This window comes from Sinohyriopsis cumingii, chromosome 8 (assembly GCF_028554795.1).
Source record: "Sinohyriopsis cumingii isolate HCF-2022 chromosome 8, ASM2855479v2, whole genome shotgun sequence".
Lineage (NCBI taxonomy): Eukaryota > Metazoa > Mollusca > Bivalvia > Unionida > Unionidae > Sinohyriopsis > Sinohyriopsis cumingii.
Genome location: NC_142968.1, coordinates 56536378 through 56561179, shown reverse-complemented (window position 1 = coordinate 56561179; position 24802 = coordinate 56536378). Strand labels below are relative to the sequence as shown.

Sequence of the window (24802 nt, the reverse complement as noted above, 5' to 3'; positions counted from 1 at the left end):
GGGTTATTTTGTGTGACTTTCGTAATGGTGGACATATTTGAAAGTGGATCCACATTAGTACAAAACTGAAAGTCATCTATGCCTGGATTCTTTCTGTGAAATTTGGTCAATTTTTTTCCCAAATTTTATTTATCCATTTTTAAGAAGTCATTTCAAGGTTTGTTATATTTTTCATACTAATGGTCATATTTGATCATATACCCGGTATCTGAAACATCCGAATAAAACTGACATGCCAGGATGCTTTCTCTATCAAATGTTGCCAAATTCTGCTGAGCAAGTTCTGGAAAGTCATTTAAATGTGTTTCTATTTTTGGTAATGGTGGATCAATATTATTTTAAAAATTTGGAAAGATTTTTATGCCAGGATGCTTCCCATCAACTGTAGCATAGTTCTCTTGCCTTTTTTAAAATCAGAAACTGTTTAAAGGTTTATCTTTTTTAATAATGGTTGCCATATCTGAGAACAGATCAGCATCATTTGAACAAATGCCAAAATGTTTTTGGACAAAGTTAGGTCAAGTTCTGTTCAGTGGCTTTTGAAAAAATGTCAATACATGTAGCAGTTGTTAATGAATGAAGCATAGTGGCCAATGCAGAGCAGACAAAAGACCATAAGATCAGCTGACCAGTCACTTCAAAATGAGAGATAGCTGAAAGGAATAAAGGACAGATGAAACAGGCAGGCCCAATTTAATATTCCCCATTTTCTATGAAAAGCGGGGGACAAAACTTAATACAACAGGGATAAATAAACTTAGCCAATGTAATACTTACCCATCAAAGAAATTTTCCTGTCTCTATCTTTTCTTCAGACCAAAGACAAAAATATCCACTTAAAAGCAATATCTTTTGTCAAAACAAAATCAAATAAGCTACACTGTTTCCAAATTTAAAATTTCAGGTAACCACAAATCAATCAATATTACTTCAAGTGTACAATGACCAATAATTTTTCCTCAACAGGATTACTAAGAAATACATATTATGCTGAAAGCTGTTAAACATTCAGCCAAAACCAAATGAACCAAGTTTTGTCACAACTCAATGTTTTGAGTAAAAATTCTTAAAACTTCCTAACAGGATTCTAATATATTCCAAAATACGAAATGTTCTTTATGTGATGAACTGAACACACCAAAATGACATGCTATTAATAAATGACATCAAGTTCAACACATTTCTGCATAACAAAGACTCCTATATTGTGAATATCCACCATCACAATGAACCAATTATAATTTCTGCAAAACAAATAGCAGGTTCTTGTATTTCAAGTCAAGAAATATTAGCCAAGTGGCATAATGCCACCATTTTTCATCTGTTCTGTGAGCAATGGTGTATTAAGGTATGAACAAAAGCTCTGTTGAACAAACTGGACCTGGTGATTTGTAAGAATGTATATGAAGCCATGGTACATTTCTTCTGTACTTACTTTGATTTGTTTTGTGTGAGGTGTGGCACTTGATGGTTTAACTTGATTACATGTTTTGCAGGTATTTCAATATATCACGGTACTGGTACAACAACAGACCACAAATGTCAACACAGGTTTCAGTTCTTGACAAAAAACTTGTGTATGAAACTGGATTCATGAGAACAAACAATGGTGCTTATCTGAGAAATCAAGTTTTTATGTCTTAAGCGGAACCTCAATTAATCAGTCTGAGGAATATACAGGAAAAACTCCACCCCCTTATTGATTGTTTACAGAGGTTGATACACTCTGATCCCATGGCTTGAGCAACTGTGATATTATAATGTAATAATGTACAAGACATAAAAAAATTATGTAATTCTAATGTACAAACTGAATCCACTATACAGTATTTGTCCTGACATATAATTTTACTTTTATTTACCTCAAAGGTGTAAACTTTATTTTATTGATTAATTTCATTTACTTTAGACAATGTTCACAGTGATGATAGCACCTGAAATCTGGATTGCCTCATTGCCCTTTCATTTAATTTTTTTTCTAGTTCCTGGTTTGCTTTCCATTTATGCATAGCAATGAAAAGCCACAGTGGGTCAGAAATGTGGATATCACAAACATCAATCACTCAAGTGATCAACATTAAAAAATAAACTCAAACAGTTCCTGGTAAAGATTTATCTACCATGTGTTCAAATACACAATATAAAATGAGACTTGTACAATAATTTACCTCTTTTATTTTTTTAAAATTATAAATATAGCAGTACATTTCTGATGCTGTATTCATCAATTAACATGTGTCTAGTATTCTAAAGTTATTAACTGATTTCTTCTTCATCTGCCTCATGATTGATATAGTCGTTTATAAGTCGGATGCAAATGCAAAGTGCATAGAACCAGATCTGGTGTTGCATAAAGGAGGCACAGATACAATAAAATTCAATAAAACAATTTAAGCTATGTTAGCAGATTTGATTTGTAAAAGACACCAATAAACAAACCAGAAATATGCAACAAGAACCAGACCAACTTTTCAAAACTTTCTTAACCACATTCAATTGAAATTCGCCCAGTTCCCCTTCATCTGATTCCAAGAGTTGGATAAATTAAAAAAATTCTGACAAAAATGTACACATCCCAAACCTGTCAAATCAAAGTCAGAAAGTCTTAAGTTTACTAATATGACAGAATCAGTGGGGGGGGGGCACTTTTGTGAAGGGGGTACTCAATATGTCCATCTTTTTCCAGTTTTTAATGAAATATGTTCTATTTTGACTTGAAAAAGGGGTGCAACCAAACCCACCAACCCCCTTCTTCATCTGCATGTGAATACAGACTTATAAAGCAGGAGTTATACAAAATGGAGTAAGTATGCAGTTGAAAGCATTCTAAGATCCATGCATTTTTTTAAACTTGAATGACAATATTAAAAGGTTTTTGGAAAAAAGCATGTGCTGATAGAACCATCCATTTAGGAAAATTAGTTCATTGTGGATATTCATATTTGAAGTCATTGTCACTCATGACCAATTAGATATAAAAGTAGTCTTTTGATGAAAACCCATGTCAATATATCATTCCATTTTGGAAGAGAAGCAATAACAAGATTTTGAAGTTATATGCAATGGTAGCCATACTGGATGGTTGATCAGCACCAATTTCATTTAGGAACAAACAGATATCATAAGAAGTCATTTAGTGAAATCACCAGGATGATATGACATCTCCATTCTGTAGGAGTAGTGATAAGATTTTCAAGATGGCCACTGTGGCAGCCATTTTTGATGTTCAAATGGAACCATTTTCATGTTGAACCAACTAGACATCATAGTCTTCTAGTGAAAGACCCCATGCTGATATGATTTTCTGTTAAAAAATAGTAGTGATAACAAGATTCGAGGATGGCTGCTTTGGTGGCCATATTGGATGACAGATCAGCACCATTTAGTTAAGGACCAAAAAGACTTCATCGCAAGTCTTTTGGTGAATACCCTATGTTGATATGACCAACTTTTCAGAATTAGTGATAAGATTTTCAGGTTGACTACTCTCATGGCCATAATGGATGTCCAAGCAGAATCATTTCCATTTATGATCAACTAGACCATGGAATGAATGTGTGTATAAAGTTTCAGGGCTATCCTCCAAGTAGTTTCAGAGGATTGGTGAAAACAAACCTGTGCTAACAGCCAGATGGATTATGAGGACATCAGACAATGGACAACAGGCCATTTTTAGAGGTTATTCTGTTCTAAGGCCAGTGGAGCTAAAATGTATGTACTAGTGATGTCATGATGAATGTGAAATTCAAGTTGAGATGTGAATTTCCTCTGTATTAATAATAATAAGTCACGCTATATTGTGAAGAGGAATGTTAGGCATGGATTCTTCTGAAAATGGTTAATATATCTAAATTAAGGGCATGAACTATTGCTCAAACTGTCAAGTCCCATTATGTCAAGATCCTACCCTAATGTACAAGACACTGACTTTGACAAAACAGAAAATATATCAAAATAAATACCATGGTTTCTGTATGGCTACAAGATGTGTTCTTAAATTAAATTCATTACTTTATCAAAATAATGTATGTTTCTGTTTGTTTGTTGCTAAATACCGCAGGAGCACCATATAAATTATTTTGTACTACTATCTCCATATCTTAACATCACCATTTGACAAAATTCGCAATCTACGTGGCCCTGCTCTACTGGTTACACTGAAATTTGGTGGACAATGGATAGCCATCTTAGGCTACCCCATATCTGCCATGCCAAGGTGGCCATATTAGAAGGGGACAGCACTAAACTTGGTACAGGACAATGTTACCTTATGTACAGGTTTTTTAAGCCCCTCTTCAGTAACGTTTTTAATAATAATTAGAAGAAGAAGAAAAAGAAGAAGAAGATGGCAAAGTAGAAGAAGAAGAAGGCTTTATTTAAAGAAAGGAACTCAGTACAAAATTATTCTTCCTTGAAGCCTTCTCTACAATTTACTTATGTACAATATATACATTATTCAACACAAGCTAAAAGAGATTACTTGTTTGATATTTACCATGAAGTCAAAATATTTATTTTAAGCAGTACTGATTTTTTTTGGATTGTTTTACTTTAAAAGGCAAGCTTCCAGACTTATGAAACAAGAGTGTGAGTTGATATCTTAAGATCTGGCCTGGTCAGTTGCCATAGTGTACATGTCCAGAATATGGCACTGTACTCCAACTGCCTCAGTTGGATATAACCATTTGTGTGTTGATATGCCATTAAATACCAAAACAAAACAATTTGTATTACTGCTAAGGTCATACTGCACTCACACAATGTCTTTGTAACACTTTCACCTTGTACCCACTGTTATCAAGAAAACACAATCTTCGTTTCTTATTTTGCTTTCAAAATGAAACAAAAAAAAATAATTTTATTCATTAAATGTATCTAAATTTGTGATACTTGTGCTTACATACACACACACACACTATAAATTTGTTTTAGGACATTGATATTTGTGATAAAATGAATTAAGAGAAATTATTCAAGTGTAGACTGCCATACAATGGCATTGTATATGAATACAGAGACCCCCTATACTGAGCTACAATAAAGCAAGATATGAGTTCAAATCTACAGTATAGGGTAAGGCCTAACCGGAAATCGCCTCGGACATTCGCCTCGGCCGAATATCCCGTTTTTCGGCACTATTCAGAAGTATTCGCCTCAGCAAATAATATGCGCACAAATGGCTACAAGTAAAATAATTTGATAAATATCGAACTTTTAAAAAAAAGGTTTTTTAATACATAATAATTTAGTTAATAATAAATTATAATTACACAAACAGTTAACATTCCATTGGACTTCATGAATCATGATTGATGTTAATTTATTTAACTCAATTTCCTTTAGTAATTTCACTAGCATTCCCCAGGTGGCATAACTTTTCTGCTTCTGGTAAATATTTGAGTGTAGAGATGCCATTTGTAAAAAAATCGCACCTACTATTCGGTTCGTGCCTGGATCTGGCAAATAGTACATCCAAATACTCGGATTCGGTACTCGGTGAAAATTATCTACTCGGTTAGGCCCTAGTATAGGGAGGACTGAATGTGTTGAAATTCAGCACTACACCATTTCTGTTAATTAGGAATTTAGATTATTTGAAAACTAGTCTCAGTTTTGGCAGATATCCTTTAGATTCATTATTTCATTATTCACTGATGATTGACTGTAGACAGAAAATGATGATCAAACAGATTTTTTAAATCTAATTCATATCATGGTTTGAATTCTAAACATTATTTTCTCCATTTAAATCAGTCAACATTATTTGATCAGAAGTATTCTGATTGGATTTTCTCTGTTGTGCTCTTTGTCCATAATGTTTGCCAAATTCTATTTAATTCTTTGTACAGTGATCCCTCACCATAAAGCTCACCAGTATAACACAGTCCCAGGTAACAGATATAACATGGGTTTGATCATGGTACCTATTACTGGCTAATTCTAGTTTACATGTAATGTACCTCAGTATAACACAGTCCCTGTTATAATATGGGTCTAATATTGGATCCCATTACTGGCTCAATTCTAGTTCACATGCAACGTACCTCAGTATTGCTACCCCTGATATTTATGTTCATGGAGCCCATTACTAGCTCAATTCTATTTTCTAAGTAATTTACCTCAGTACAACACTGTCCTTGATATAACAGGTATGAGCATGGAGCCCATTACTGGTTGAAATCTATTTCCATGTAATGTACCAAAGTATAACACTGTCCCTGATATAACATGGGTATGACCATGGACATCCATTACACTGGATAAACTCTATTTCTCCATGTAATGTACCAAAGTATAACACTGTCCCTGATATAACATGGGTATGACCATGGACATCCGTTACACTGGATAAACTCTATTTCTCTGTAATGTACCTAAGTATAAGGTGTTATGCCTATATCACAGCAGACTTTCTAGCTCCCCTGAATAGCATTATAGTGAGGGTGCATTGTACTAAGAATTTTGTTTCCCCACTCTGCCCTCAATGTGCAAGCTCTGATGCTCCACCTACCTTTTGCATAAATTTCATTATATAATTTAATAAACTTGTATTTACACTGAATTAAACATTATCATAAAACCAGTTTTATTGACTTGTGTTAATTAGTATTTACAATTCAACGTTGATGTGATGTAGCTCTTTTGATAGCAGAAGCCACCACCCCCACCCTCCATCCCCCCAAACCCCCCAAATAAACTATTAAACTCATATTTACAACCATGAACCAACACACATGCAACAAAAGGAATAAAAAAACTCAGGTAACACAGATAAAATGCAGACCCCCTCCCCCTCTATACACCAAAAATCTTCCATTTATGACAATAATACCAGGAGTGGTAACAGACACCAAGACCAATTAACAACCATATTTTAACAATTCTATTAAAGAAGAAAAAACTTATAATTTTTTTAGCATTCTAAAAAATGGTCATAGATTCAGCGTTTCCCTTTACCCTCATTTGTGCAGCAGATCAAGATCCCCAATTTTTTAAATTTTACCTCAGTTCTGACACCCAAGTTTATTTTTTAATCAATCTAAACCCCAATTTTGACACCTAGTGGATTGTTTACTCTCAATCTTGCACCCATAGAGGAAACACTGTACATTTTCCATTTTTACTGAAAGTATACACTGAAATCATATTGACAGTTATGATCACACCTCTTTAGAATGAATAAATGGCAGATTAAAAGAACCACAGATTGAAATGTAATCTGTTCCAAGAGTTGTCATTCTCATAGGAAGACAAGTAATTAGAACAAATGAAGTTTTATTGTATGAGATACATGGACTTCCATTTTGGTATAGTAGAACAAAATGGCAAGAAATGTCTCCCCCCTGCCCAAGACCAATAAATGAAGACCTACCCATCAGCAACTGTAAAGCAAATTATATTTGTAGAATAAATAATACATATACAGCTTTCATATGATATCGGCATTATTGATCTGCTGATTCAGTTAAATCGTTTAAAAAATGTACATGCAGTATTTCAGACTGACATATTAACAAACAAACTAGAAAATACAAGTTTGAGTTCTGGATTTACTGCACTGTTACTCTTCAAATGTATCACTTGCTTGTTTTGCATCTTTTATATTAGCATATTTATAAAAGCATGTAAAAGTGTCTTGTATATATGAAGTCTGTGTATGAATATCTCTCTATACTTTAGTAACTAATGTTGTTTTATGAAAAGGTATAATACTAATGTCAACTTTATTGCATGCCACACCTTTGCAGAATAGCCTAAAGGTATATAGCAAAGTAGAAGTGAGGCTATGTATACATGAAGATGTTGCTGAAAGTCATTTTTAAAACATGGAAAATGAAGCAAAATTTGATATATGGAACTTAATCCACCTACTTTCATAAAGTATTTTAGTATGTATTTGCAGATATGCTTATGTGTAAATAGCTATTTTCATGAGAGAGAAATGTTTGCATGAAGATATATGTATACCTTTTACAGAGAGCCTCAAGTGAGATTAAATGTATTTAAATGAGTTACCCTCTTTAAATAAAGATATTATTATTATTACTACATGTATTATTATTATTATTATTATTATTATTATTATTATTATTATACATGTATTTGTGTATATGTGTGTGTGTGTGTGCGTTATAATCTTCAACATGAAACTGAATTGACCCTTTGACATTACATGGGCTGAATTCATGCAATAATGTACTCATAAACTGGGATAATTTTAACTGCATTTTGAGTATTTATTCAGAATCAATATGTACAGAGGTTTCATCAAGTTTTCTGACTTAAAAGTAACTACAACAAACAAATGAAAAATTAAACAAGAAAAAGCTCATATCTCCAAATGTGTCTATTTAGCCAGAAAAAGAATTGTTACAAGTAACTAACATGTGCAGAAATCATAACCATCTGATAAACCTGCCTGGTTGCCTTTTATTTTAAAAATGTGATAAAGGAGTATTCATTTCACTTTTGCAAGTGACACCTCTTTTGAATGCATTCTTTGTTCCATATACATTACATGATAAGGAACTAATTTGCAACAATACCTAGCTGTGAAACTTTCAATTGCTTGCCATTTAGTTCTATGTTGTGATTAGTCTATTTTAGGTACAGTACTCATTTCTATATTCGTGCCTATTTTAATTATTTTTACCTTCACTATCTACATGAATGCATCTCACAGCAACTCAGTTTGAGCTATTGTGACACACTTCATCCCATGATAATGGTCTGGTTTTATGTCTGATGGCACATCAACACAAGCAGGGTATTTAGTGCCAAGGCAACTGGAGTAAAGTGCCTTGCCCAAAGACACACCATGGTAACTGACCTAGGCTGATCCAGAGGCAGGATTTTGAACCATCACCCTTTCGGTCATAAATTTGCCACACTAACCAACTAGCCACCACAGCCTCTCATCATGCCAAAATAAACTCTTAATACTAGCTTGGAGATGAAAGGTAGAAACAAATGTTGAAATATGCAGCTAGAGTTGAGCCCCGAGTCTGTCACAGTAACCCAGTTTTGGTGCTCAACAAACCTTCATCCCATTGGTAACTTTGGTGCAGAGGTATGACAAGCTAGTTCAATTCGAGTCCCATCATGAGTTATAAACAATTCTGAATAAACTCTGGAGAGTCACAGTGAGTCAATTTTGGTTTTTGCAATATGCCATTCTACTATGCACTTTAGAGCACATTTGCTTGCTACAGATAAGCAACAGTGATTTTTAACAACCTCAAAATGTAGGTCACTTTGACTCAGTATTGCAGTGCAACATACTTCTGATCAATACACACCCACAGGATAAGTTTGTTGACAATAGGTGAAAATGTACTGGAATTAGAGCCAATTCAATATAATAGTGAACAATTCCTAAATAATGGGTCACAAGAACCCAGTCTTGGTCCAGAGTACAAATTCATCCCAAGATGCATCTGTATTGCAAGTCTGATGTCAACTGATACACAGTCAATCCTGTCTTAAGCGGTCACCTCTAGGAAGTGAGAAAAATGGCCACTCAACTTTTGATGCAGTTCAATTTTAAACAAAGTTTATTTCTACAATAATTTTGTTTTCAATTCATGGGATTTAAAAAATGTACCTACTTGAAATGGGTGATTGCTTACCATATATATTCGCTTATAAGTAAAATTGCAAGCAACAGAGATCCTGATCTGCCATGGCATAATGCCCTTGCAGATCAGAGTCTATGTTGTTTGTTCTACTGATTACTCCTAACAAACTGCACAGACCTAGATTTGCAGGTGCATTATGTGATGGCAGATTTGGGTCTGTGCAGTTTTTGGTGATCCACTGGATCTGATTACTCTTTTAGATCGGGTCTGTGCAGTTTTTGGTGATCCATTGGATCTGATTACTCTTTTAGATCATATACACAGGGTCTGTGCAGTTTTTGGTGACCCATTGGATCTGATTACTATTTTAGATCATATACACAGGGTCTGTGCAGTTTTTGGTAATCCATTGGATCTGATTACTCTTTTAGATCATATACACAGGGTCTGTGCAGTTTTTGGTGATCCATTGGATCTGATTACTCTTTTAGATCATATACACAGGGTCTGTGCAGTTTTTGGTGATCCATTGGATCTGATTACTCTTTTAGATCATATACACATCCAATATGCTTTATATACTCACTTGTCGAACAGCAAACAACATAGACCCAGATCTGCCATCACATAATGCACCAGCAGATCAGAATCTATATTATTTGTTCTACTTATTGGTCCCAACAAATTGTATAGTGCATAATGCAATGACAGACATGGGCAGATCTGGACCTGTGCAGTTTGCTGCTGGATTCAACGTATAAGCAAGTATACATGGTAACAGTACTATAAACAGCGAAAGTATATATTACTTCACAGAGAATACCATATGTACTCACTTATAAGTTGAGTCAAAACTGCAAACATAATGCATATGCAGACCAGGGTCTATGTTGTTTATTCTACTGATTACTCCTAAAAACCTGTAGAGACCCAGATCTGTAGGCACATTATTTGATGGCAGATATGGGGCTGTGCAGTTTTCAGTTGGACTCTTCTTGTAAGCAAGTAAATATGATAATATAAAATAATTAAATCTGTGTTAACCGGGTTCTCTATTATCCCTACTGAACTGATATTTTCTCTCCTTAGAATAATGTGCTTGAATGTGCAACACAACCAGTAATCTGAGTAGCTGATTTTCTCTTATTTTTATACACCATGCACATGATTTGTCTTATTTCTGTTAATTTTGTATGACCTTTTGACATTTTCCTTCCCCTGATAGTCAACACATCAGAATAAAGTTATACAGATCTACAGGAAGTAAAAGAATACAGACTCACAGGTTCCAATGTTGTGATGAATGGACCAACAAAACAAGAAATAGAGGGAAAATGCTCAAAACTCTGATGGCAAGAGGATAAAAAGTAATATTCATCATGTCACACCTTTTAGTAATCTCATCATGTCATCATGTTACACAGTTTATTGTTCAAAACTGTTACATTTTAGTAATCTCATCATGTCATCATGTTACACAGTTTATTGTTCAAAACTGTTACACATTTTAGTGGTCTCATCATGTCATCATGTTACACAGTTTATTGTTCAAAATTATAACAAATTTTAGTGGTCTCATCATGTCATCATGTTACACAGGTTATTGTTCAAAATTATTACAAATTTTAGTGGTCTCATCATGTCATCATGTTACACAGTTTATTGTTCAAAATTATTACAAATTTTAGTGGTCTCATCATGTCATCATGTTACACAGTTTATTGTTCAAAATTATTACAAATTTTAGTGGTCTCATCATGTCATCATGTTACACAGTTTATTGTTCAAAATTATTACAAATTTTAGTGGTCTCATCATGTCATCATGTTACACACTTTATTGTTCAAAATTATTACAAATTTTAGTGGTCTCATCATGTCATCATGTTACACAGTTTATTGTTCAAAACTTACCTTTTAGTGGTCTCATCATGTCATCATGTTACACAGTTTATTGTTCAAAACTGTTACCTTTTAGTGGTCTCATCATGTTACAAAGTTTACTGATCTTGTCATGTTATACATTTGAGTGGTTTCATCATGTTACAAAGATTATTAGTCTCATCATGTTAAGCATTTTAGTGGTCACACTGCATTATGACTTAATCAATGATCTGACAAGATCAAAGACTGGAAACATTAACAGCTCTTCTGCTTGAGACAATTGTCCTGAAATGTCCAAATTATACCTTAAAAATACATATGCAAAAATCAATAGGCTCTCTGGATGTCAGTTAATAATCTTGCTTCATAAAATGAGGATAAATACTTCAAATTTATTTGGATTTATCCTACAAAGTAATTGTCTCAGCATTGATTTCCAATAACTTTGCCTTAACAGCAAGATAAGATTGTGACATGTCAGAATGGTTTGAGTTCCACAGATACTAAATAACACACAAATTACAATATATACTCATGTATAAGTCAAGTCAAACTGGACAGACCCAGATCTACCATGATGTCACATAATGTGCTAAAAGATCTTGGTCTATGCAATTTGTTTGGAGCAATTAGTAGAACAAACACCAAGGACACTGATTTGCCAGCACATTATGTGATGGCAGATCAAGGTCCCTATTGACTTGCAGTTGAACTTGGACATTTAATTGAATATACAGTTGGATATGGTATCTACTGTTTCAGTGAGACCTATTCAGATAAAATAAACATATAAGCAAATTACACATTTTGATGACATACAGAAGTACAATAAGTAACCAGACACCAATGTCACAAAAACTAGCTTAACACAAATGAAACTCAGACTAGACTCAACACTTCAAAATTAAAATTCATATTTAAAGACTCTCAATACAAATAATATTTGGCATGTACATGTATGCAGAGGTACAAGCAATAATATTATGCAAACAGAAGGAGTAAAGTGAAAGCTCAGATCATTCTTTTTAAAATCTGAGCACGGAATTCAATATGTATGTATGTATGTATGTATGTATGTATGTATGTATGTATGTATGTATGTACGTACGTATGTATGTATGTTTATTGGCACATCAACACAATCCTGGCTCTATGGCGCCAAGTAAAATTGACAATAAAAATGGCAAAGGTAACAAAATGCCAAAATCTGTGCGAACATAAACCCTTCAGAATTAAAGTAAATATACACTCCTCTAAGATAAAACATAAAAGCTTAGGATGATATGTTGTTGTTGCTGTAGGGTTTAACACCATTTTTCAGCTCACGATAGGCTATACATGGCGGCCAGTATTAATGGTGGAGGAAGAACCCGGGAAAACCTTGGAAAGAACCACTGACCCACGAGAAGCTACTGGCAAGCTTTCTCACATACCCACATTGGCTGAATCTGAGACTCGAACCCACGCAGACAGAGATGAGATGGCAGTGATCCGTAACGGAGAGCGCTTTAGACCACTCGGCCTCTCGGGGCCCTGCTTAGGATGATATAACATCTCATCAAAAGTTGTACAGCCATTTCAATGACTAGGAGCCAGATTTGGTTGCAATAAGTGTCATACAGTAAATTACATTAAAATATCTTCAAGGTCTACTCTGGACATAGATACAAGTCACAGAATTACATATTTCTTTGATGTGACCTTGACCTTGAAGAAAAGAGGCTTGGCTATGGTAAATCGTATATCATCTAGTGATGATATATATTTGTGAAAAGTTTCATTAAAATATGTCATGAAAATCTCTCCAACTATTAGAAATGTATGGGCTAGATAAGCTAATGTTTCACAATTGATGTAAGAACATAGACAATGTCATAACAGGTGTACAAAAATCTAAGTGTTATGGGACCAAGTCTTCATTTGTACAGTGTAATAGGAATCATTCTTTACCTTTCTTATTTTGGAACAAATTTAAAAAATGTGACAATGAAGATATGGCATTACCAAGCACCCTTCCTAATGCCAAATCAAGTCAGATGACCCAGGCTGGCATACCCCACCTAGGCTAGTCTATATTAGCTTCCTGGACATTGTATATTGGAATGGTACACTCCTGACAAGTCAAGTCCAGCTAAAAACAACATAGACCCTGATCTACCACTGCATAATGTGCAGGCAGATCAGTGTCTCTGTTGTTTAATGGATTACTCCTAACAAAAATGGCACAGACCCAGATCTGCCCTTGTACAATGTGATGGTAGATGGGGGAATGGGAGTGTGTCTATGCAGTTTGCAGTTGGACTCAACTTATAAGTGTGAGTATATATAGTAAACTTGTTTGCCAAGAAGGAAATTATTCTACTATGAAATAGCATGTAACCTCTTGAAAGACCTATTGTATAGAGCCACTGTTGGAGTAAGGTGGGGAATGCCTACCCATTCCTTTGTCCTTAAATTTATCAATATTTACCTATTGGATATTGGGTCACAGGAGAACTACATGAAAATATATGGAAGAGCAAGCATACTTGTCAAGGGTAGACATATATACTGGTATTATAAGAATTAAGACAAGAATAGACACAGCTAGAATTTGAAATAAATACACAAAAGGTTAAAGGTTCTCAATATAAGTGGTCACAAAAAGCACGAGCTTTCATAAAACTGCATTGTATGGTCAATGTTTTGATGACTTCTGAAGTACATGTATTTTATTTTTTCCATTCCATCATGACATCTTCACAAATGCGCTTAACACAATCAATAGCAAACATATTAAATCAACTGAAAAAGAACTGTCATATATACTCATAGGCTGAATCCAGCTGCCTACAATATAGACCCTGATCTGCTGTTGCACACTTCAATGGCATATCGGGATTAATCCTAATAAGCTTCATAGACCCAGTTATTTGCGGACAACTCCTAAATCCCTCCCAGCATATATAGCTTGGTTAGGGCTTTCGAGGTGTCCCCTCATAACTTTCCAGATACCCAAAGGTTTAATAGTTTAAAGTTATATTTTATATGAGGTTTCTCAAAAGAACCCAATAAATGACAAAGTTTTCATTGCTTGAGGGTTTCTGGTTCTGTACTCACCTCCCTTCAGGTATTTCACCTGTTGGTCAGCTTTCCTTCCCCTTCCACCCTGTTAGGCTAAAAAAGTATGTGACTTGCCAGCAGTCATTTTATTTATATTAAACATGGCTTTATGTGTTGTTTGTAATTTTACTATTTGGTTTGAAGATGTCAAATTGTTCTGGGTTATGTTTAGTTAAATTTTTATTCTACTTTTATTTTATGGTTAGTGTGTGTCTGTTTCCTCTCATTCCATGGCTCCACAATCTAACCCTGTGCCTCACTTTTGCAACCAAGTGTCAGACAAGGGGCCATCCTTCAAATATGTATGGTTTACTGGAAAACCAGTTGTTCTTCCTATTTTCTTCTATTGTACATCTTTTTTAGGATATTTATTTTGTCTCTCTCTCTCTCACACAATATATATATTAAAAAATCTTTTCCTTCTCACTCTGTCTCTGTCTCCAGGCTCATAAAGGTGATATAATATTGTTCTTTATTTTCCTTTTTCTCCCATTCTGGAGACTACTTTTCTTTCTTCACTGTGGCACAGATGGAACAGGTGTCACGTCAGTAGTACTTTCTGTTGTACTTGCTGGAGTTACTACTTTTCTCTGCTGTCTCTATTCTCTTTATAGTTTTTCAGTTCTTTCTCTGGCATCTTAGTACTTTCTGGTATGGTTTCTGTACTAACTGATTTGCTTATTTTTCCTACCAATGCACTTTTCCTGTTTGTTGCCTCTTTTCTTCCACTGCACTTTTTTGGTGGCAATTCTTTTCTGTCTCAGGACTATGACACTGGGCATATCTCAAGGATTTTCTTCTTATTTGAGATTGTGGCTATTTCAGTTTCCACACCTATTTCTCCCTGTTTCTTCAGTTTTGAGTCTATTTCTACATTTGTTTTGGTGGGAATTCTTTTCTGTCTCAGGACTATGAGACTGGGCGTATCTCATGGATTTTCTTCTCATCTGAGGTTGTGGCTATTTCTGTTTCCACACCTATTTCTCCCCGTTTCTGTAGTTTTGGGTCTATTTCTACATTTGTGTTTACTATTTTGGGAAGAAAGAGAAGCCTTGTGCACTTCCTGGACTTGCACAGGCTGCATGTGTTGTACATGTGTATGTTTGTCTATGTCTTGTATTGTTTCTTCATTTGCTCCTTCATTGGTATTGCAGTTGTCTTCTGTCATGCCCTTTAAATCCACAGTTCCTGCAAACTAAGTCATATATGCAGCCTTATACCTTAATTTTACTAGAAATCCATGCAAGTAAAAGACTGTTTTTAGTATCCTTGCCTTTTCTCGCAATTTTGAAAATTCTACGTCCTGATTCTACCATTGGATAATCATTACATGTTGCCATCTTTGCATTTTTTATTTTTAAATTGGATTTCCTTCTAATCTTTCTGTTGTTGCCGCAAAAGGGATTTCTAGAGCTACTCCTGTTATGTATACATTCAGTTTGAGTATAATTTCTTGTCTACATAAGGCAGAAGGTCTGTTATTTCTCCTGTCTTCCCCATGAATGTTTAACTGATCCTAGCAATGGTTCTTCTCCTTTTGGGTGGATGATAAAAACTCCCTTTTCAGCTCTACTTATTCTGGCTATCTTGTCCCAAGGTAGTCCTTTCAAACTTACTATTTTTAGTACATCTGTCACCGATGACCTTTCTCTTTCTTCTTGAATGTTCATGAAATCTGTTGCTTGGGCTCTATTCTTCCCATCCCCTTCCACATATGTATCAAAATTCTTCTCCAGTTCTTTCCTTGACATGGTTGTTTCCTATGGGTATTTGCAATGCAAATATACACATAGCATAGACCCAGATGTGAGAGATCAGGGTCTGCACAGTTTTGCAGTTGGAATCGACTTCAAGGTAAGTATTATATATGGAAGCAATTGATCTAAAATAAGTTGCATGTAATTTTTCATATAGCTTTCATTTATTATTTTCCAATTGTACAAATAATTATAAAACAGGCTATTGATTATAATTTCCTTAGCTAACTGAGAAAAAAAATTATGACTTGTTTAGATTGACAGTGAATTAAAAAAATAGTCGGTATGAAAAATTGCATCAAATACCAAAATAGGTTTCTTGATGAGCATTTCCTTTCAAGATATTTTGTGCTGCAATAAAGTCTGCAGGTATCTTCAAATGTACCAATGGAGTTTTAATGTTTTAATGTGAAAGTACTTAGTACAGTCATAAGTGTATGTATAAAATGCCTATAATATGAATAATTTGAGGAAGAATGTTGGTGCATGTTTGGACTTGAGGATGTATAAAATGTTTGCCATTATTAGTAATTTACCTACATAAATAGACCTGTAAAAATGTAGTGACTGTCATTATTTCATAGTAGAGATTATAGCAGCAGATATTAGCATCACTACAAGCTATGAGAAACAATCCACTACATTTTTTTGTCTTCCATACCTGCCTGTGCAGAGATTTTCTAATTTGTCATGAATATGCATATACCTGCTCTATAAATCAATGCAAGCACATGCAAAATTATCTTGCCATTACATCTGACACTGACTGTTCAGACTGGCTAAATGAGCTAATCAAAGATTCTCTTTCAAATACAGTTACTTATTTGATTCAATAATTTAGCACTTTCAGTGCTGTGCAGAGACTGTTTCATTGTGTTGTTGCTGACATATTTGTTATGCATGCTCATGAAAAATGAGGAAATCTCAACTATCAGACAGTAGTGACAAAAATGTCATCTTTGTACACATACTGTGTTCATGTCCAAATGATGCTAATTGTATACTTTGTGCATTTCTTATTCTAAGACAAAATACAAGCAAAATAGTAAACCATCAGCTATACAGATCCCACTTGTCCAAAGGTTTCATTCATATGGATCCTCTATGTGTCCCTTAAATATGTAAGTAATTGTGGATAAATTTATAAATCATTCATAAATAGCAAATAAACTGGAAAAAAATCCATTTCTGTGGATGGGTCCTGATAATCAAAGTTATACTGGATTGTGTTCTATTTTTCTCATTATCTTCTTCTTCAAAACTCCAACAAGATGCCAGACAATTTTGGGATATAAAGTGCAACCTATTTAATCCAGCCACTTAGAGAACTAAAATTTTTGGCTGGATAAGAATGTGAGCCTAAATAATCATTGTAAATTCAATTATATGTATTAAGATGCCAAGATGAACAAAATGCTCTCAGCTAATATGGAGGTGGAGCCAGCAAGAATTTCTGAAAACCATCAACTTCAGCTTGACAATGAATTGTTATAGTAGTAAAACTAAAAAGCAAAAGACAGGTAGAATCAAAGGAAGCTGCAGTGGCTTACAAAGTAAGTCACTCTACTTTTGACCCAACAGGTGTGAGTTCTACTTTCATGAATGCATCAGAACAGATTGGCGACTGTGGTGTGTCCTTGGGAAAGTTCATGTTTCTGCCCCAGCCCATTTTGGCTACCTGGTGTGTCCTTGGGAAAGTTCACTTTTCTGCCCCAGCCCAGATTGGCTACTGTGGTGTGTCCTTGGGAAAGTTCACTTTTCTGCCCCAGCCCAGACTGTGGTGTGTCCTTGGGAAAGTTCACTTTTCTGCCCCAGCCCAGTTTGTCTACTGTGGTGTGTCCGTGGGAAAGTTCACTTTTCTGCCCCAGCTCCATCGTATTCCATCCTTTTCCAGAGTATACGATGGAAAAAGTACAGCCGGGTAGACTGGCTACTACAGTGATATTTTAAGTCATAAATATGTCATATCAAACTGATTTCCTGCAAAAGTTGGATGGTTAAGTCTTGGAAGATAATAATAAAAGTTAGTTGTTGATCCTGATATCTTATTTTCTTCATTCACACTAAAGATTCACATATTCTGTTCTAATTTCGGTATGATGTGCTGACATGCTGCAATGTAAAATATTTAATAAACATGTCGTGTGAAGGAATGATGTAATGTATATAGTACAGACCATGAGGCAAATGTACAATTATTAGGTTTTTCTGTAAGTATTGGGGTTTTTTTAGTCAAGGAGATAAGTTTTTACACCTCTTTTGTCTTGTGTTTTGTGGTAATAGCGTGTTTAAACTATTGAGAAAAATAGACAAGTGACACCTCCATGTCCAACAAAGAAACCATGTGTAAACCACATTCATTCAGATCTGGCTTTTTAGCTTGGTTGGCACAATATTTTTGGATTGTCTTATCTTATCTTATCTATATCTATGTTACCTTAATTTACTTTGTTAAGGCATTAATCTAGCACTTTCATGGAAAAACAAATTTTAGACCATTTGATACAATGACATTTCAAATAACAAGTGTTTGACAATTCAGAGTATGAGAAAGTGAAAACTTCTGATATGCTGGACATGTAAATAAAACAGTGATTTCAGGATCCCTGATACATACATACATACATACATAGGTAGGTACATACATACATACATACATACATACATACATACATACATACATACATGCACACACACACACATACATACACACATATGCAACTTATATGTATATATCTGAAAGCTAATGCAGAAAAATAAACATTCAATCAAAAGACAAATTCATATATATATATATATATATATATATATATATATATATATATATATATATATATATATATATATATATATATGATACACAATGGTTACATACACACATACTAAGTTGCTTCAATCACAAAACAAACAAGAGCCTTTAAGTTGGTATGCAATACATATTATCTTGACTACAATATATTCAAACAATAATAAACTGCCTTTCTAGATCTGATATGTACTGATGCCATCCAATAACCTGATTAAAATTTTATGTTTACTACTGTTATTATCTCTATATGTATTGACATACCTGGCTGGCTTGTCATAGCCTTTATTTATGCTGATGTTGATTGCCTTGTGACCACGTCAACCATCTGATAAGGAATCCTCACACATTATCCACTTGTAGATAACATGATCATTTACCTCAATAATAGAAACTTTAGGCTATATCCAACAGTATACCACCAGCATAAATTATTGACTCGGATCTATATAACCATATCACCTACTCCAGGGCTTGACAAATTAAACACAGGCGATGGAGTTGTGGCTGACACGACAGCAACATGTAACAGCCAAGTGGAATGACAATGAATCAAGTTGCTTCTAAATCGGTTGATAAGAAATTCTTTTACAAATGCCTTCTAAATTTACACCTTAGTAGATCAATATTTCACAGAATGGTATTGAATTTTAAAACCTTTTTCAATCTCATGTGTATGTCCTCTTCTATACTGATAAATTATCCAACTGCAGATGTAAACTGAGCATTTGTGAAATTGACATTTCAGCCCTGCCTATCAAACTCAAACAGACATGTTGTCTGGATTATATGCTCGGTCCCTCTAGCTTTAATTTCACTCCTGCAAACAAATTAGGCATACCTTTATTGCCTCAGCCAATACACACAAATAACAGGTAAATTATTTAACCCTACAGAAAGAGAAGCTCCATACAAAGAAAAAATGCCATAGAACTCAGGATAAATAAAATAAATTAAAGAATGTACAGGTGTAAAACAGTTATAAAGTACCAATAACAAAATGAAAAGGAATATTCCTTTCACTTCTAACTGGCACTAATAACAGTATGTCCACAGTAGTTACTGTACATGAAAGTATTTATGGGTAATCACATTTTTATCTGCTGTGAGGTAAAACTCATAGGTATACTACTGATGGTTTAAACTTATCTAGAGCTGGATTCCTCCATCCCATTGTAAATTCAGAATGACATGATAGGGTTTGTGGCTTTCTTGCTGAAGAATAATGAAAGATATGCAAAATGTGCAAAAGAAAAAATAAGAATTTAAGACAGAAAAAAGAATGTAAAATGGCATTTGTTAGAGATGCATGAGGATACAAGGTTATACAATAAGTTCATCTGGCCTTCAGCATGTTCAGCACACAGACTATAATCTGCTGTCTACATAGAGCTAACGTTAAATCAAACTTAAGTCTCAAACCTATCCACATAATATACTAAAAATGCAGTAAAAGTGGCTAAAAAATCAACTGAATAAGGCAAGGCACATGCAGTTTTGGACACACAAGATAAATCAAAATTCATATTTCTTACTACAACCATATACAAAAACCAACACAATCATAACCTGTTGTCCACAAAGAATGAATACAAAATCTTTAACCACAAACTTTTCACCATAAATTACACAGCCAATCAGTAAAAAAAAAGGGTAACAAACAAAATTAAAGGAGACCAGACATAGACTAATGAACAAACAACAATGAAATTTAAATTTCATAGTCACTTATTAACCATAATTAAAATGTTAAACACAATCTTTGACCTGCTGTCTACATTCACCGATGACTTCCATGTGATGGTCATACCATAAGCTCCCATTATTGTTACAGAAGCCACACCACTGACATGGATGGCTTTCTTTCCAAACTTGGTAAATGTTAGACCTGGCTTTTACAAGCTAAAAACAGCAAATGTTGATGGATGGTTGTTGTTGTTGTTGTAGGGTTTAACGCCATTTTTCAGCACATGATAGGCTATACATGGCAGCCAGTATTAATGGTGGAGGAAGAACCCGGGAAAACCCCAGAAAGAACCACCGATCCACGAGAAGCTACTGGCAAGCTTTCTAACATACCCACACTGGCTGAATCCGAGACTCAAACCCATGCAGACAGAGGTGAGATGGTAGTGATCCGTAATGGACAGCGCTTTAGACCACTCGGGGCCCCGTTGATGGAAGGCTGTTGATGACTGGTGGTTGGAGACAGAAAGATGACTGTCACAAGATCATGCCAATGATGGTAACAGCTCATGTGACATGCAGCTCATGAGCTACAAATTATTTGCATGATAAAAGTAATCAACAACACAAAAAACCAGGATGTGTCCACACAAAAATAGATGCCCCTGCCTGCCTCCCCAACTCTCATACTATGATATGGACCAAAAATCGTATTCCTATTGCACTGTTTTTAAACTTACATATATATATATATATATATATATATATATATATATATATATATATATATATATATATATATATATATATATATATATATATATATATATGTATGTATATATTTAATGGGGTGGTGATGGCTAAGGTTGACAATGAAAAACAGGGCCGGTCAGCTGATCGAAATATGTTTGTGACATAAATGAAAAACAAAAACAGTGAAAATAAGTTCCTATCATTTATGAATAAAATCATCTACATATACATGTATTTTCTTCAGGCTACATCCGTGAAACACTAGGCAGATTCATATGCTATTCTATGTTTACTACTTTACATTCCTGTATTTCATACAGACCAAATGAAAGTCTAATTGATTTCATCTTAAAAACTGGTTTGCTGAGTTCAATCCAACCTTTGGGTTATATTTAAATTGACTTTTGGTGATGGCTCAGAAGACCAGAGAGTGTTAAATATGGCAACACATAAAGCAATCAAGCAGAGAAAAAGTTCAACAAGCACAGAGTACAGCTTTTATTGCTTTAACTGTTGTCAATAATTTACCACAATGAAAACTGAAACAGGAAGAAAAGACAAATAATGAATATAATAAGTGACACTGGGGTATTTTAAATCAAAAAACAAATAATGAATATAATAAGTGACCCTGGGGTATTTTAAATCTAAAAATGATCAAAGAGACTGATGAATAATTGTGGCTTTGAAATATCTGAAGAGGCTATTAATGTAAGTCTTTTACACCATAATAGACCATATATACTTATGTACAAGTCAGGTGAAACAAAAAATATAGACCCTTGTATGAGATTGTGTAATATGCTGGCGGATCAGGGTTTATGCTGATTGTTCTACTTGTTAAGCCTCATAAACTACACAGACCCAGACCTACTGATAAACTGTGCACCTACTGATAGGAGTCTATGCAGTTTCAAGTTGGAACCAACTTTTATGCATGAGTATATATGATAAATACTGAATGTACTGCATGTTAACTAGAACCTACCTTTAAGGAAATGCAAGGACCAGTAAAATTCATTGATTAAAATATAAATTCATTAACAATGAGAACAAATACCATGTTGTCTGCACATTTTTGTATCTTATATGTTCTTCTGCACCACCATTTCTACAAATTGTGAATACTTCTCTGTATTTTATATTTTGTTGAGAACTTTTTCCATATTACGAAGTTGCAAAGTTTCATATGTTTTGAGAAATAACTTTACTTTTTATTAATATTTATTTTCAGCACTGCTTCTAATTTTAAAAATAAGAATGTCTGTTCCTGCATGACAAGCTACAGAGGAGATATAAAATGTGGTCCCTTGTTCATTTGTGGCAATCATTATGGAGAAGATGGAGTTATTCGTGATATATGAAGTGATGATAATGAACACTTGTTTGATGATAGTGTACCTCTTTTTTTGCCAAAATATACACCAACAAAAAGACATTTTGGGCATCCATTATTGTTGAGCGCAGTTTGTGAAGCAAGCCCTTATTATAATCTCCGTATCCAGATTACAACATTGGATATCATTAAACACTGCAATCAAGTGGGTGTTGTAAATGGGTGAAACTGAACAGGCATAATTGGAACACATTTTCTTGACTGAATAAGAATAAGCTCAACTAGTACTTTCCAAGGACACACTAGTATACTAAAAACATTGATAAGCTCTGAATCAAATAATAATCATTTTTTTATGTACAGTACAATAGTTATCCAAAGAACTGCTGAAACTCTGAATGATCACAGGTACGTCAAAAGGTAAAATTAACATAATTGTGCAATTTCATACCTAGTGACCTTGACCTTTGATCTATCAATTCAGTAAGGACCTGCACTTCCTCAGGTGTGATCCAACTAGAAAGCTGATAAAAACTGAGCACAGGAGACTTTAAGAAAGTAGATCTATTATATTTTTTGGAACCCAAAATGACAATATTAGCTCCAGTGACCATGACTTTGGAATCTGAGGAGCTCCAGGTGAATGACTGATCTAAGGTGTTCATTTTTATGGATCACATACATTTAATCTCTATGCATGTAGGTTTGAGTCTCAGCTCGACCAATGTGGGTATGTAAGAAAACTTGCCAGATGCTTCCCATGAGTCATGGTTTCCCTTTGTTCTTGCTACACCAAATATATTGGCTGATACGTATAGCCTATCATATCCTGAAAAATGGCATTAAATCCATTTAATAAAAGCTCAATATAGGAAACTTTACTTATCAAGTGGAAAGCATAAAAGTTATAATGTAAGCTCCAGTGACATTGACTTTTACCTCTCAGCTTCAGAATCAAATTGCAGCTGCCCCTACCATGGTATAGTCTACCTATAAAGTTTGATGAAAAATAGGACAAAGAAACTTCAATTAACATGCCAAAGGAAAATCACTTGTTCACCTCTATTGACTGTAACATCTGACCCAGCAGCAAGAGCTCAAATTAAATATTTCAATACTTTCAAAATGTAACTTTACCGTGTGACATTGCTCTTGCTTCATTCTGCAAGCATTAAATTTTCCAAAAATGTACTGTAAATTGTTACCAAATTACCTTCTTGCAATTATTTCTCTAACAACAGATGTATCTGGAAGAATTCTGCTGCACCTATACACAATCAAGGTTATACGAAACCAACAACAAGTAAAAGTTGTAAATTTAAAAAATGTAAAGATGAAGAACTGCACAAAAACTTTACGATAATAAAGTCGCATAATTTCTTGGCTTTCTGGGGGCTTTTATTCCTTTTCCATGAAAACAGCTGTTTAGCCTATAGCTTTTAACACTTGCCATTACTTAATGATAATGTATAGTAGACAATGGTACAACCATGATGTCTTTAAGATGACACAATATCTATTCTGTATTCCCAAACAAAATTTTCACCAAATACAAAAATATTTCTCATACATTATATGACTTTAGGATAAATCTATTACAATGTCCTGTCTTAAGATTTGAATGCTCGTTTCATTTTATATTTTTTTATTTGTTTTTTTTTTGCAAAGGAGGAGTTTAAATGACTAATCACCAATATTTATATCACATATTAAGGTGACTGCCCCTGAAAACAAAATGCAAGTAAGTGAAATACTCTATTATCACTTTATTTCCTTTCTCAGGGCAAAAAAATATATAAATCTGAACACAGCAGACAATATGATTTTGAATGTTGAGCTTATCTCCACTTGCAATAAAATGCAAGCTTACAAACGTTGAATTCTAGCACTGGCAGCCCCAA

General features: G+C 34.3%; 1 protein-coding gene across 3 annotated transcripts in view; it reads right to left on the bottom strand.

Moving 5' to 3' along the window:
• LOC149793582 (uncharacterized) overlaps positions 1 to 24802 on the bottom strand; it is a 58874-nt gene that overhangs the window by 31839 nt on the left and 2233 nt on the right. Inside the window, exon 1 of one of the 3 annotated variants that reach the window (XM_089967540.1) lies at positions 19391 to 19923. The exons of 1 other annotated variant lie outside the window; for it this stretch is intronic. In XM_089967540.1, the coding sequence (XP_089823666.1) occupies positions 19391 to 19406 (16 nt within the window). In that variant the 5' untranslated portion in view covers positions 19407 to 19923. Of the gene's footprint in view, positions 1 to 777; positions 1229 to 19390; positions 19924 to 24802 lie in introns of those variants that run through there. One more of the 3 variants, XM_089967541.1, reaches the window with a different exon arrangement.